Source organism: Esox lucius, chromosome 20 (assembly GCF_011004845.1).
Source record: "Esox lucius isolate fEsoLuc1 chromosome 20, fEsoLuc1.pri, whole genome shotgun sequence".
Taxonomy (NCBI): Eukaryota; Metazoa; Chordata; class Actinopteri; order Esociformes; family Esocidae; genus Esox; species Esox lucius.
This window is the reverse complement of record NC_047588.1, coordinates 27164293-27179683: the sequence shown is the minus strand read 5'-3', so window position 1 is coordinate 27179683 and position 15391 is coordinate 27164293. Positions and strand designations below refer to the sequence as shown.

At 43.5% G+C, this 15391-nt stretch overlaps 1 protein-coding gene across 1 annotated transcript in view; it reads left to right on the top strand.

Moving 5' to 3' along the window:
* The window catches only part of ephb6 (eph receptor B6), a 42976-nt gene extending 27585 nt beyond the window's left edge, over positions 1-15391 (top strand). The window contains exons 6-19 of the mRNA XM_010884935.3: positions 5671-5826; positions 6061-6332; positions 6661-6742; positions 9082-9206; positions 9352-9514; positions 9601-9715; positions 9829-9884; positions 11225-11341; positions 11446-11693; positions 12139-12357; positions 12535-12684; positions 13075-13259; positions 13410-13565; positions 13680-15391. Of these exons, the coding sequence (XP_010883237.1) occupies positions 5671-5826; positions 6061-6332; positions 6661-6742; positions 9082-9206; positions 9352-9514; positions 9601-9715; positions 9829-9884; positions 11225-11341; positions 11446-11693; positions 12139-12357; positions 12535-12684; positions 13075-13259; positions 13410-13565; positions 13680-13785 (2150 nt within the window). The 3' untranslated portion in view covers positions 13786-15391. The remainder of the gene's footprint in view (positions 1-5670; positions 5827-6060; positions 6333-6660; positions 6743-9081; positions 9207-9351; positions 9515-9600; positions 9716-9828; positions 9885-11224; positions 11342-11445; positions 11694-12138; positions 12358-12534; positions 12685-13074; positions 13260-13409; positions 13566-13679) is intronic.

The following is a 15391-nucleotide window of genomic DNA, read 5'->3' as shown; positions in this document are numbered from 1 at the left end:
AACCTGGTCAAGAATTACAGGAACCTTTGTATGATCTTTGTAATTGCAAACAAAGGTATCTGTACCAAATATTATGTTCGACTTTTCAGATGTATCAAATACTTATGTCATGCAAAAAAAGGCAAATTAATTACTTAAAAATCATACAATGTAATTATCTGGATTTTTGTTTTAGATTCCATCACTCACAGTTGAAGAGTACCTATGATAAAAATTACAGAAGCTCTAGATGCTTTTTAAGTAGGAAAACCTGCAAAATCGGCAGTGTATCAAATACTTGTTCTCCCCACTGTATATGTACTATTGGCAAATCTGCACCAACTGTGTTTTTATTTGTGTCAGCATGAACGTTTCCCAGGCCTTGTAGAATCCATGGCACAAACAGTTAACCAACAACTGACCCAAACCCTGGGGAACATTTTCCAGGCCTTGTAGAATCCATGGCACAAACAATTATAGCTGTTCTGCAGGCAAAAGTGTCTGGAGCTACTAATAATGCAGGAACTACCGACAATCTAACTCCTGCTAATTGCAACTATGCATTTACTAAATGCATTTAAAAAAAATACAAAATAAACAGATAATGTAATAATATACTTAATCACTGTATTTAAGTGTTAATTATTTTTAATCAGGTATCACACTTCCATAACAATTTCCCTAACTGTAAGTGTACCAATCAAAAAGCTGTTCACATGACGCCACCAAACCTACACAGGTAGTTACACCTAATAATCAGCACAAATTGTCAAGGATATAATAATTTCATCAGGGATAATTTAATAAACTGTTTTATTTGTCCTTATTAACTCTTTAGACTGGATGTTCTTTGTAGGGTAGAACTAAATGTGAATTTCATCTGCCCCGAACCATGAACAAATTGTGTTGTAGTTACAATGTACTATTACATTTACTGTGTTTTGTCAGATGGTAGTTACAATGTACTATTACATTTACTGTATTTTCTTAGATGGTAGTTACAATGTGCTATTACATTTACTGTGTTTTCTTAGATGGTAGTTACAATTTACTATTACATTTACTGTGTTTTCTCACATGGTATTTACAATGTACTATTGCAGTTACTGTGTTTTCTCACATGGTAGTTACAATGTGCTATTACAGTTACTGTGTTTTCTCACATGGTAGTTACAATGTGCTATTACAGTTACTGGGTTTTCTCAGATGGTAGTTACAATGTACTATTAAAGTTACTGTGTTTTCTCACATGGTAGTTACGATGCACTATTACAGTTACTGTGTTTTCTCACATGGTAGTTACAATGTACTATTACAGTTACTGTGTTTTCTCACATGGTAGTTACAATGTACTATTACAGTTACTGTGTTTTCTCACATGGTAGTTACAATGTGATATTACAGTTACTGTGTTTTCTCACATGGTAGTTACAATGTGCTATTACAGTTACTGTGTTTTCTTACATGGTAGTTACAATGTGATATTACAGTTACTGTGTTTTCTCACATGGTAGTTACAATGTGCTATTACAGTTACTGTGTTTTCTCAGATGGTAGTTACAATGTGCTATTACAGTTACTGTGTTTTCTCACATGGTAGTTACGATGCACTATTACTGTTACTGTGTTTTCTCACATGGTAGTTACAATGTACTATTACTGTTACCGTGTTTTCTCAGATGCAGTGTTTATTCACAATTTTGTCCATGCCATGATTCTGTAAAGGGTAGTGTAACTTGGTTTTCTGTCATAGATAGGGTTTGTACAGGACATTGCTCACGTATACAAATAGCTATTGAGTGTCATGTCTTGGAACCTGGATTTGCATGACATACTGAATATGTCTAGGAAAGATCTGTCTCCATGGTTCCATGTAACCCCAGGTTGATATAGTGTCACAAAGACTGAGGTTATCTGATATGACCAGGATATCTTTAATGACCTGGGAAGACCTTCTATATAGACAGAGTCCAATAGAGCCTTTACATAAGAATGCGTTACCACGGAACGGCTTAAAGAGACACGGAGCAGATTAGAACATGTCATTTTGATTCAATCTGCATTTCCCAAAGACAAACGTCACCAACTATAGAATGTCAAAGACATTCAGCGGAAAGAGGGACAGAGGAGAGAGACAGAAGAAAACAAGTCATTGCTCATGGAACCATGTGTCCTGTGTATGGCTGTAACTGCCATGAATGTGTGTGTGTGTCTGTTTGTGTGTGTGTCAGATTATGGCGCTGGGAGCCAATAACCACATGAGAGACACAGAGAGAAAGAGAGAGAGAAATTGGGTCAGTGATCTAAATACCAAGTACCATGTCAACTGCAAATTATCCACTTCATTGCCGTCTCTCCATCTTTTATGTATGTTTCTCACCCTTCAATTGTTTGTATTATTCAAAACTAGTTGTTTTCTATATTGAAATTTTTTCATCTTTAGCTCTCTTTCAGTCGCTGTGTCTTCTTCTCTAATGTCTACTCTCGCTTTAATCTGTCTGCCACTATTTCAGTCCCATCCCCCTTCTACATCTCCCAAGCCCTTTCTCTTTCCCTCCGTTCTTGTTTCTCTTCTATCCTTCCACCACTAACATACATTTACGTTGACGTTTTAGTCACTGTGACGATGCTCTTATTTCGAGGGACTCGCGTGCATCATTGACCGCATACATTCTGTACCTATAGCCTTCTGTGACAAGTGAATGAGCCAATTGGAAGCTGAGGATTATTGGGAGGTCATTGTCTCTTTCTCCTGGTCAATGTTAAGATACGATATGATTGTTTGTCAAAGTGTGTTTGTTATTAACCTTTGTTCCATCCTTCCCTCCCCTTCCTCCCTGCATCCAATACCAAAGCCCCTCGATAACTGAGTGGTCATGTAGAGGCGTGCGCTCACAGGACGTTATGGCCATAAGCTGTTTTAGCCCTCCTTTGTGTGGAAACATAGGGATAGAGAACGGAGGGAGAGGGGGGATGCAGAGAGAGAAATGGGCTGAGGAGAGAGCTGTATTTGAGACTGTGATTGGCAGAGTGCGGCAGGAGGGAGGGCCAATGGCAGACGCAGGTTATCGTTGGTGATTGTAAGTTTTGTTGGAAAGTCGTGTTCCATGTCAGAACCATATAGAACACGTCTGGTAATGTGTGCCAGGCCCATGAAAAATAGATGGAACTATCCCCCTCTAACCTCCCCACCCTCATTACTCATACCTTTGTGCCTACCCCCCCCTTCTTCACATTTACTATTGTACCTACCCCCCCCCTTCTTCACATTTACTATTGTACCTACCCCCCCCTTCTTCACATTTACTATTGTACCTACCCCCCCCCTTCTTCACATTTACTATTGTACCTACCCCTGCCTCTTCATCATTAATACCTTTGTACCTACCCCTGCCTCTTCATCACTAATACCTTTGTACTTACCCCACCCTCTTCTTTACAGTTACCATTGTAATTACCCCACCCTCTTAATCACTATTACCATTGTAACTACCCCACCCATTTCAGCACTATTACCATTGTAACTACCCCACCCTCTTTATCACTATTACCATTGTAACTACCCCACCCATTTCAGCACTATTACCATTGTAACTACCCCACCCATTTCAGCACTATTACCATTGTAACTACCCCACCCATTTCAGCACTATTACCATTGTAACTACCCCACCCTCTTTATCACTATTACCATTGTAACTACCCCACCCATTTCAGCACTATTACCATTGTAACTACCCCACCCTCTTTATCACTATTACCATTGTAACTACCCCACCCATTTCAGCACTATTCCCATTGTAACTACCCCACCAATTTCAGCACTATTACCATTGTAACTACCCCACCCATTTCACCACTATTACCATTGTAACTACCCCACCCATTTCACCACTATTACCATTGTAACTACCCCACCCATTTCACCACTATTACCATTGTAACTACCCCACCCATGTCATCACTATTACCATTGTAACTACCCCACCCTCTTTATCACTATTACCATTGTAACTACCCCACCCATTTCACCACCATTACCATTGTAACTACCTACCCTCTTAATCACTATTACTGTTGTAACTACCCCACCTTCTTCACCACTATTACCACTAACTTCCCCACCTTATTTCCTTTTGTACTAATGTTCCTCTTCCTCTGCCTGTTTTTCTATACCTCTGTGTCTCTCTTTCCTTCTCTCTCTTACATCCCCTTCCCACTTTACGCCTGTGTCAGACAGTGAGGTTGTGCTCTTCCAGACAAGTGCGAACATATAAAGCCTTTTATCTGTTTAAACATATCCCTCTATTCCATCCTTTTTTGTCTCTACAGACACACACACACACACACACACACATACACAAACACCTCTTGTCAACCTATAAAGGTGGTACAGTACATGCTGATGACAAGGTTATCTAAATATGGTCAGAGGGCACAAGAGGTGTTCACCCCAGCAGAGCACTTAGAGCATGTCCAAGGCCCGACACACACACACGCACACACACACTCCCTCTCTCTCTCTCTCTCCCTCTCTCTCTCTCTCTCTCTCTCTCTCTTCACATCTGTCAGCTAAACACCTATGAGACAGAGGCATACATTTTCCAAGTCCTCACATTTACAGGCCCACTTACTGCAGATGTTCAGTTCCTCAGACTCTTTTAGTCTTTATCCCAACAGACCCTGCACTGGGACAGGAGATTTCAGGGTGTTCTTGGGCAGGCTGCACTCACTGTGTAATTTGCTAACTCAAACACTAAAATAAGTATATTCTACCAAATATGGGCTCTGCCCTCAGAAAGGTGCTATCTAGAAGCTAAAAGGGTTATTTAAACCTTTCCACGTATAATTCTGCATGGAATGCAACATGGGTCCAGTTAGTACTGAAATGGTTCTCCTGGGAACAATAGTGCTCTATATGAACAGCTGAAGAACCACTTTGGAACAGTTTTTCTATATGTGCAGATACTTCACTGTCTGACTGGAAGGGTTGCATTGAAGGAATCAATGATCCTTGGTAGACTCTCACACTTACACACAGGTTTGTAGTCTGTACACCTGTTGAAATAGCAGAAACCCCATGCTATTGCATTAGCACTTCCCCTTCACTACTACGTAATAAACCCATTGATGGTTACAGTACTTACGTGTATGTCAGCTATGCCTCGTTTGCTCGCCGAATAGCCAGGAACAACCCTTACCCACAAGGCTTTGCTTCGTGAACCATAGCATTAAAAAAAAAATGAAGTAATTATTCAGTCAGCATGCTAGTCCATTATCCATTCATTAGGTCACATGTTGCTACTTTGTTTATGGAACATTTCTTGATATGACCACTTTAGTTCATAGGTTGCTCTTTTGAAAGTTATTTATTTAGCCAATGCTCATTTAGAGGGCCTGTAATTGCTAATGTTATATTTGGACTAGATAATTATACAGCTGCCCCGTACAGCATAAATAGTTAACATGTATTGCCCTTGCCATTCTTATGCCATATTGTGTGTTAACGTCTAACTTAAGGTCTAACCCCCATGTTTCTCCCTGGTCCACATCCCTCTCTGACATCACCTAGTCTCAAGTGCCGTGAGGTACGATCGTGTGTGTCAGCTGGAGGTGATTGTTGTTTTAATTGAGCTAATGTCTTACTCCTGAACCAAATGTATTTCAGTCTCCCTGCCTCTCTCTCTGCAGCATGTCCGGTGGGGTACTTTAAGTCAGTGTTGGGGTCCATTCCATGTTCAGTATGTCCGGCTAACAGCAGAACTAGTCAGGAGGGATCTCGAATGTGTGAGTGTCGTAGCGGCTTCTACAGAGCGCCTGCCGACGTCAACTCCTCAGCCTGCACAGGTGAGATGTGTGTGTTTTGTATCTTGGTCATCAAGCTGATGCTTTTATCCAGGGTTAAGTTCATTCTCCTACATCACTCCACATAACATAAAAGTTTCTTTCAATACCTCAACACACTTGCTTTTCTCTGATCCGCTCTATTTTGCTATTTTCTTTCCTCCTTTCCTCCATCCCCGCCTCTCTTTGCTCCATCCATCTCTGTCCTCCTCTCCCACACTCCCTTCTCTCCTCCAGGCCCTCCTTCTGCCCCGACCTCTGTCTCCTGGGAGTATGAGAGTGGTGACGGCGGGGTGTCACTGCGCTGGCGCCCTCCAGTGGACATGGGTGGTCGTAGCGAGGTCCTGTATGGGGTGGTGTGTAGAATCTGTCCCTCAGCCACGTTTACAACCCCGGGGGGGTGCTCCTGGTGTGGCGAGACAGTCACTTTCACACCCTCCCAGACGGGCCTGAAGCAGACCAAGGTCACCCTCAACAACCTGCTCACCAGAGTCACCTACCTCATACAGGTAGGGCTACAACTCCCATGCACTCCAGAGTTACCTACCTCATACAGGTAGGACTACAACTCCCATGCACACCAGAGTTACCTACCTCATACAGGTAGGACTACAACTCCCATGCACACCAGAGTTACCCACCTCATACAGGTAGGACTACAACTCCCATGCTCACCAGAGTTACCTACCTCATACAGGTAGGACTACAACTCCCATGATCACTATAGTAACCTAAACATTCCATCACTTACCTGGTACAATTATTAAAGTATAAAAGTGCTATGTTAGAGTTACATTAAGTAACATTTAATTACTTTTCCCTGCTGTTTCTTCACAGGTACAAGCGGTCAATGATGTCTCAGCTCTAAGTCCTTTCCCGCCTAGATTCACAAGCATCAATTTCACTACCAGCCAGTCAGGTGAGAACTTGAGTCGGGCTAAATCACAGTTACATTACAGCACAGAAATATATGTTCAGTTCATAGTGTGTGTATGTGTGTGTGTGTGTGTGTGTGTGTGTCTGTGTACCTCATGGTCTGTGTCTATACGCTCATCTTTATTACTCTTTCTTTTCTGCTTCGGCTGTCTGCAATAAGTTGGTTGACTGAAGGTCACAAGATCCTTTTAGCTCACAGTACACTCAGTACACAGTGAGAGAGAGACTTTGAGAGACAAAGTTGGAGGGACTCACATACCCAATACATACCAATGCCAACCCAAGCCCATTCAAATGGACCAGAGTATGTGTTCACAAACCAGTTCTGAGTCACTGAAGCCTTAGGGACAGAAAATCCAATCAATCAAAACAAAACTACATTATTGGGAAACAAAAAGCCCAAAGCTAAATACACTATTATCTGGGCCTCCATCAAAAGTACACAATTGCAAATTATTTGACTACGGTTACTGATCGAAAGTACAAGCTCAGTGAGACACAGCCATGCAACTGAAAAGTAGAGACAGGAAAGCTGCTCTCCCTTTAGAGCAAAGGCTGACCAATCACTGCACCACACTGCAAAGGCTGACCAATCACTGCACCACACTGCAAAGGCTGACCAATCACTGCACCACAGCAGAATCTGAGGCAGAGATGCATATCATGAGACTATGTAAAAAAAAACATTAAAACATTTTCATGAATTTGAAACATTCATATTTAAGCCTTCCAATACTGTTCTTGAAAAGGCTTGGCTATGCATTCTTTTGGGGGATAAATCGAGCGAGTCGTGATTGGCAGCTCACTACATGAGATGAGAGAGTTATGATTGGCAGCTTCTCTACATAAGATGAGGGAATTGGGATTGGCAGCCTGCCATAAGATGGGGGGGTTTCTGACAGGCCAAAAAACCTGCACGTTTTAAGCTTTAAAAAATGTTTTTGCTTTGATTATTGAATCACTATTAAACTTAATTTTTTAGTCCAGAACTAGAATTGATCTGCGTCTGTCACAGTCGGTGAGGCAGGACCGAATCACATGTAAATAAACAAAATGTTCTTTAATCAAAAAACATAGAATCAAAGAGCATAGAAACAAAGAACATAGAAACAGAACCAAAAGACACTGAACATGAACATTTGACAGTCGGCATGGCACAAGCCATAACTGGCTATTACAGTGTCCACGAAACCAGTCTGTGAAGTGTAAAATGGATTCTTAATGGCATCCAATGGAGTGTCATCTTAAGGTTGAATCACTAGTACAATGAACCCTGAAAGATTTCCACCATGGATGCCCACTAAATATGCCCCAGGAAAGGCACACCAAAATAAATACCAGTCATCAAACAATAGCCACAAATGTGAGAGACACAGCTAAAGGCGTTACCCTCTCTCTCTCAGAGTCTCTCATTCCAAACAGTGCCAAAACAATATACCCATAACATTGTTAAGTTAAATAAATATAAAGAAAATGGACATGCAAACAAACATTTACATTTCTTATGAAGATAAATCCTTTGAATTTGAACAGAGTCTGGCAGACAGACAGACACAGAGACAGAAACAAAGAAAGACAGACAGACAGACAGAGAAAGACACAGAGGCCAACAGACAGAGGCCGAGACAGTCAGACAGAGGCAGAGACAGTCAGACAGAGGCAGAGACAGTCAGACAGAGACAGTCAGACAGAGAAAGAGACAGTCAGACAGAGAAAGAGACAGCCAGACAGAGGCAGAGACAGTCAGACAGAGGCAGAGACAGTCAGACAGAGGCAGAGACAGTCAGACAGAGACAGTCAGACAGAGGCAGAGACAGTCAGACAGAGGCAGAGACAGTCAGACAGAGAAAGAGACAGTCAGACAGAGAAAGAGACAGCCAGACAGAGAAAGAGACAGCCAGACAGAGAAAGAGACAGCCAGACAGAGAAAGTAACAGAAAAAAAGAGAATGAGACACAGAACGACAGAGAAAGAGACTGAGAAAGAGACTGAGAAAGAGACTGAGAAAGAGACTGAGAAAGAGACTGAGAAAGAGACTGAGAAAGAGACTGAGGTGTGTAGAGGGCAGATACAGTACAATAAAATACAATCAAAATATATTAATGGAGACTTCTTACTTCCCTCTTTTCCTCCTTTTGAAATTAAATTGTGTATTATAACTAATTAGATTTCAGCAAATAACATTTAACATCTCCAACACAAACGGTAACTTGCCCACCTTTTCTTAGCTCATCTAGTAGTCTGTGTAATGCTGCCCCCAATTGGTCAATACAGAAATAAACAATCTGGCAATGCTCCATCATGTGTCTCTCTGTCCCCCAGTACCCTCTCCGGTCCCTAGCCTGCACCAGCTGAGTCGAGCCCCAGACTCCATCACTCTATCCTGGCCACAGCCTGACAGACCCAATGGAGACATCCTGGAGTACCAGCTCAGATACTATGACAAGGTATATGCCCCCGTGTAACACACAAACACACACACACATTCTCCTTCAATGTTGCAGTCGCTGACACACATGCTTGCTCCAAAACATGTATAAAAACAGACACACACAGACAGTCAGTCTCTCTCTCTCTGTCCATTCCTCCCAGGGATCAGATGAGGACAGTGCTGTGAGTGTGTTTAGTGAGACCAACACAGTGACGGTCAGCTCTCTGGCTCCTGGCTCCATCTATGCCTTCCAGATCAGGGCCCGCAACGAGAGGGGCTACGGGCCCTACAGTCACACCATCTACTTCACCACTTTGGCCCTGGGTAACACAACCTGACATCTGGATGCACTGTCAGTCAAACCCACCATCCAAATCTTGCTTATGTGTTTCTCAAATGTTCTTTCTCAGAGGAGCGTTCCAAGCAGATCCAGAATCGCCTCCCTTTATTGGTCGGTTCTGTAATGGGTGGGGCAGCCTTCCTCCTAGTGGTCGTGGCGATAGTGGTCGTTTTCGTGTTCCGCAGGTGACTGAGTCCTTGACTACTGTCTCCATATGCAAATACACACACACACACACACACACATACACATCCAAGTACAGTGTTCTGAAAGACTGGTTTGTTCTGACCTTTCTCAGTAAGAGGAGAGAGAGCCCCTACAGTGACAGACTCCAGAGGTACATCAGCCACAAAGGTGAGTCGGAGTGTTTGTTTATAATCTGAATATAAATCACTGTCATCTGTACAGAGACACACACCTACTGCCTCTACGGAGCCGTTGTCATGAAAAGGAGGCTGCATATGCCCTTATGGTGACAATGCCTGATGTCCCTTAATAACAGCCCCCTACATCACAAGAACAGGGGAAGGGAAGAAAGAGAAAGAACAGAGAGGAGTCAGGATGAAAAATCAGGGTGAGAAATCAGTATAGAAGGAAAAAGACATGGAGAGAGTGATGTGGAGAGGAAGAAAGGTTCTGCTTGTCCAAACTGCATGTTTCTATTATACCAGGTGTCCTGCCATTAAACATGCTTATATTGTCCCGCTGTACCAGGTGTCCAAATGTGAAACATTTTTCTATTGTCCCGCTGTACCATTTCCTGCCATGACACGTTTCTATTGTTCCTCTGTACCCAGTGTCCTGCCTTGACACATGTTTCTATTGTCCCTCTGTACCTTGTCCTGCCATGACACATGTTTCTATTGTCCCACTGTACCTTGTCCTGCCATGAAACATGCTTATATTGTCCCTCTGTACCAGGTGTCCTGCCATGACACATGTTTCTATTGTCCCTCTGTACCCAGTGTCCTGCCATGACACATGTTTCTATTGTACCTCTGTACCATGTCCTGCCATGAAACATGCTTATATTGTCCCTCTGTACCTTGTCCTGCCATGACACGTTTCTATTGTCCCTCTGTACCCAGTTTCCTGCCATGAAACATGTTTCTATTGTCCGTCTGTACAAGTGTACTGCCATGAAGCATATTTCTATTGTCCCTCTTTTCCAGGTGTCCTGCCATGCAGCATGTTTCTATTGTCCCTCTTTACCAGGTGTCCTGCCATGCAGCATGTTTCTATTGTCCCTCTGTACCAGGTGTCCTGCCATGCAGCATGTTTCTATTGTCCCTCTGTACCAGGTGCCCTGCCATGCAGCATGTTTCTATTGTCCCTCTGTACCAGGTGTCCTGCCATGCAGCATGTTTCTATTGTCCCTCTGTACCAGGTGTTCTGCCATGCAGCATGTTTCTATTGTCCCTCTGTACCAGGTGTCCTGCCATGCAGCATGGCCTAAGGTGATCCAGCAGTCCAAGCAGGTTTGGATCTGACCTGATGTTCATCCAGCAGAAAATGTCCCATCTTTCTTTCCTACCTTTTCTATCCAATAAAGCATGAAATGGCTTCAATGATAATATAATATAATATCTTTAAAAAAGTCTAGGTACAAATCATTGTAGTGCTGCATTCTTGTAGTGTTGATTATTGTAGTGTTGAACTGCAATAATCCATGCCCTGTGTTTCATCTTTATTAGGGGGGGTCAAGTACTACGTAGACCCATCCACCTACGAGGACCCTAGTGAGGCAGTCAAGGAGTTTGCCCGCGAGATTGACCCCGCTCATCTTAAGATAGAAGAGGTGATAGGTGCAGGTTCGTGTCCTGGTCTGATCAAAATGTTGTCAGATGTTTTCATTGCTCATAAGTAGAGCCAAACTCACAATCTCTCTCTCCTTTCATTCCCTCTGTTCATCCAGCCCAGTTTGGGGAGGTTTCTCGGGGGCGCTACCGGCCCCTGGGGCGAAGGGAGGTTTTGGTGGCGGTGAAGACACTGCGTTGGGGTGTGACTGACAGAGAGAAGGCAGTGTTTATGAGCGAAGCTGGAGTGCTCGGACAGTTTGACCACCCCAACGTGCTGAAGTTGGAAGGGGTGGTCACTCGGAGTCCCCCAGAGAGGATCATCACTGAATTCATGGAGAATGGACCGCTGGATGCCTTTCTCAGGGTGAGAACTACAACTACCATACACACTGTGATAAACCCAGAACAAGACTTATCTACACAATAAATAACTCCTCAGGCTGAGAACTACAACTACCATACACACCGTGATAAACCCAGAACAAGACTTATCCACACAATACGTCAGACTGAGACTGAGAAAACTTCTGTTTCTTTCTTAATGATGACTTTAAAGTAGTGTTTCTCAATCCTGTTCCTCGGGACCCAAAGGGGTGCATGTTTTCGTTTTTGCCCTAGCACTCACACACCTGATCCAAATTAAAGACATGATGACAGGTTGATTATGTCAGTCAAGTGTGTGAGTGCTAGGGCAAAAACAAAAACGTGCACCCCTTTGGGTCCCGAGGACCAGGATTGGGAAACACTGCTTTAAAGTAATGACTTTGCTTCTCAACTCGGTCCCACTCATCTCTCACCTCCTCCTCCAGGAGAATGAGGACCAGTTCAGTGTCCTCCAGCTGGTAGGCATGGTGAGGGGTGTGGGGGCCGGGATGAGGTACCTCTCTGAGAGGAACTTTGTCCACCGGGACCTGGCAGCCAGGAACGTGCTGGTCAACTCTAACTTGGTGTGCAAGGTGTCTGACTTCGGCCTTTCGCGCCTCATGAGGGGTTTGGACCACAACATGCCTACCTACACCGCCTCACTGGTACGTGAAGGGCCACAGTGTTCAGTCTTGTTTTTTCACTCCAAAGATACAACTTATTTTAAGTGATTATCGCAGCATTCATAGTGCCTGTTAGTCCTTATCCTCTCCCAGGCGGTCATCCTGCGTTCTCTTCATCCTCTCAGCCTCTCATCCCACATTATTGTTCTCTTCTCTCAGGGAAGTAAGATTCCTGTCAGGTGGACAGCCCCAGAGGCCTTCCAGCATCGCAAGTTTAGCTCAGCCAGTGATGTCTGGAGCTTCGGAGTGCTTATGTGGGAAGTGATGTCATATGGCGAGCGGCCATACTGGGACATGAGCAACCAGGAAGTGAGTCTTTGGGAGGGTGATGCAAAAGTGGTGCAAGCATATTTTATTGATAAGGCCAAACATTCCCTAAACACACTGAACAGAATGGATAATCATCTCTAAGTCCCTCTGTATTTCTGAGACCTCTATATAGGTCACTTTGTTAACACTCCTCTTTTCTCTCTCTTGTCCTCTTTTCTCTCTCTTCTCCTCTTTTCTCTATCTTCTCTTTTCTCTCTCTTCTCCTCTTTTCTCTCTCTTCTCCTCTTTTCTCTATCTCTTGCATGCTGGCTCTTTTTATTTTTCTCTCTCATCTTGCTTTCTCTCCTTCCACCTCTCTCTTTCTGTATTTCTCTTCCTCTTTTTTTGTCTCTACCTATGCTTTCTCCCGTCTCTGTGTGAATGACACAGGTCATGAAGGCTGTGGCAGACCAATACCGTCTCCCAGCCCCCCATAACTGTCCCCCGGCGCTGCACTCCCTCATGCTGCAGTGTTGGCAGGCTGAGAGGGCTGACCGCCTGGGCTTTGACTCCCTCCTGTCTTCCCTGGACAGGCTCATACGACACCCTGCCTCCCTTAAGGCAGAGCATCCCCGGTAAAAAAAAAAAAAAACAACACCTCCCATCAGCCTTTTCTGATATGTCGCACAGTACAAGTAATCTTTGAAGTTACGCATTGAGTCGAGTTATACTGAGTCACTGCTAATGGCCATTTTTATTTGAATCTTTACCTTCTTGGACCCAAGCTCCAGCCAGCCTCTGCTGAGCCCCACTCCCACAGACCTGTCATCCGTAGCCACGGTCGGTGAGTGGCTGACAGCGCTGAGGATGGACAGGTATAAGGACCAGTTTGAGAGGGCACACCTGGACACACTGGACAGAGTCAGCAGGCTAACCATGGAGTGAGTGTGATTGGTCCATTTCCGATAGTGATGTTGTTTGGAAATGTATACAGATTGTGGTGTTAGAAGCAGTAGATAATGAACAGCTTCCATCCCTCCATCTCTGTCCTCCAGGGATGTGCAGAACCTTGGGGTGAACCTGTTGGGTCACCAGAGGAAGATCACCAATGCAGCCCTGCAGCTCAGAACCCACCTGACCCAAGGCCAGGTGGAGGTCTAGAACCCACCGATCCCTAAACAGGAACAAATAGAGAGGTGCACTACGGGAGATACGCAGTAGTCCAAGTTAAAGTGAGATCTGGGAGAAGAATGGCTGAAGAGGAACAGTAACATGTGAGCGGGAGAAGTGTTCAGTAATGTGTTGTATTTCACTAGTTTGCGGTTGCTTATCTTGTGTCTAACTCTTTACCATTCTCTACCTCTCTCCTGCTCTTTTCTTTCTTACACTTCTCTCATGTTGTCTCACAAATATCCCTCCCCTTTTCACAAGACATGTCTCACCACATTCATTGGATCGATGAAAACCGTGAACATTTATTTTTTACCAGATCATAGAGATCTCCCACCATAAGCAAATGACAATCAAAGACTGTTTCTGCGGACTAATGTCAATATAATGAACATTGTTTTGATTATTTGTTACGATATACTTCAGCTACTATGTACAGAAAATGTTGTACTCTGTTGACAAAACATTAGCCAATGGTTTCTCTCATTGGTCACTTGCCTGGTCACTTGTATGAGGATTAGACTTGAAAATGGGGGTGTAGCTTTCGTCCTGACCGAATGGAGTCATACACTGTTGAGCTTCACCCCCCTGTTGGTGTTTTTCTCACTGTTCACGTTTCTTTGTTTTGATAGGTATAGTACAGTCACTGAGTCATTTGAGCATTGCAAATGTGAAATGGTTTAGATGGACTTTGTATGTGTGATGTGATTGCTAATGGAAGTAAGGAAGGGAATGTTATGCTTTGTGAGTATTCTGTGTCGATGTTCATGAGTGTATGTTACGTGAGGCTGTGTGCGCGTGTGCGCGTGTGTGTGAGTGAGATGGCTTATAGGTACATGCGTGAGTGTGTATGTGTGCTTGACTATGAGTTATGTGCATGCCGTTGTGTGTGAGTAGAGGGTGGGTGTATGCTGTGTAATAATGTTTGAATGTATGCACTTGAGTAGGTTTGTTCATTTGGGTGTTAACTAGGGATGGGCACTAATATGGAAAGTCCATAACGATATTAGTTGCATTTTTAAACATTAAATTGATATCATATCAATTTGCAAAACATGAAAACCAAAAAAATATCCACCCTTATGTTCTGGCCACAGTAGTTATTCTCTCTATCTGCTCTGAAAAAAGCAGACAGTGGCTGTCGAGCTAGACCTAAACTGAAGAAAAATAACTAGCTCTACCTCTTCAACAAATCTGTATTTAAATGTATTTAACGTTATTGTTTCCCCTTCCATATCTGTTTCATTACTGCAGATGTAACCCTTGACCCTCCAGTAGCAGTGTTTGTTGTTTCTGAGACCGCTCTCAGACTTGGGTACATTTGTACTCAGTCTTGAACAGTGAGGACTCGTAATTTCTTCCAAAGACCAGCTGAGACCAGCTGTGTAATAATTCACCCAAAATTATCAAGATCAACAGGTGCTATATTTTTTCCGAAGCCACCCTGCAGCCATGAGCGCTGTCTGATCAGTGCACACACTTCATTCTTCATCATTTCGGCTATCATGTACAACCCCGTTTCCAAAAAAGTTGGGACACTGTGGACAATGCAAATATGAACAGAATGCAATGATGTGCAAATAATTGTTCCTTATAC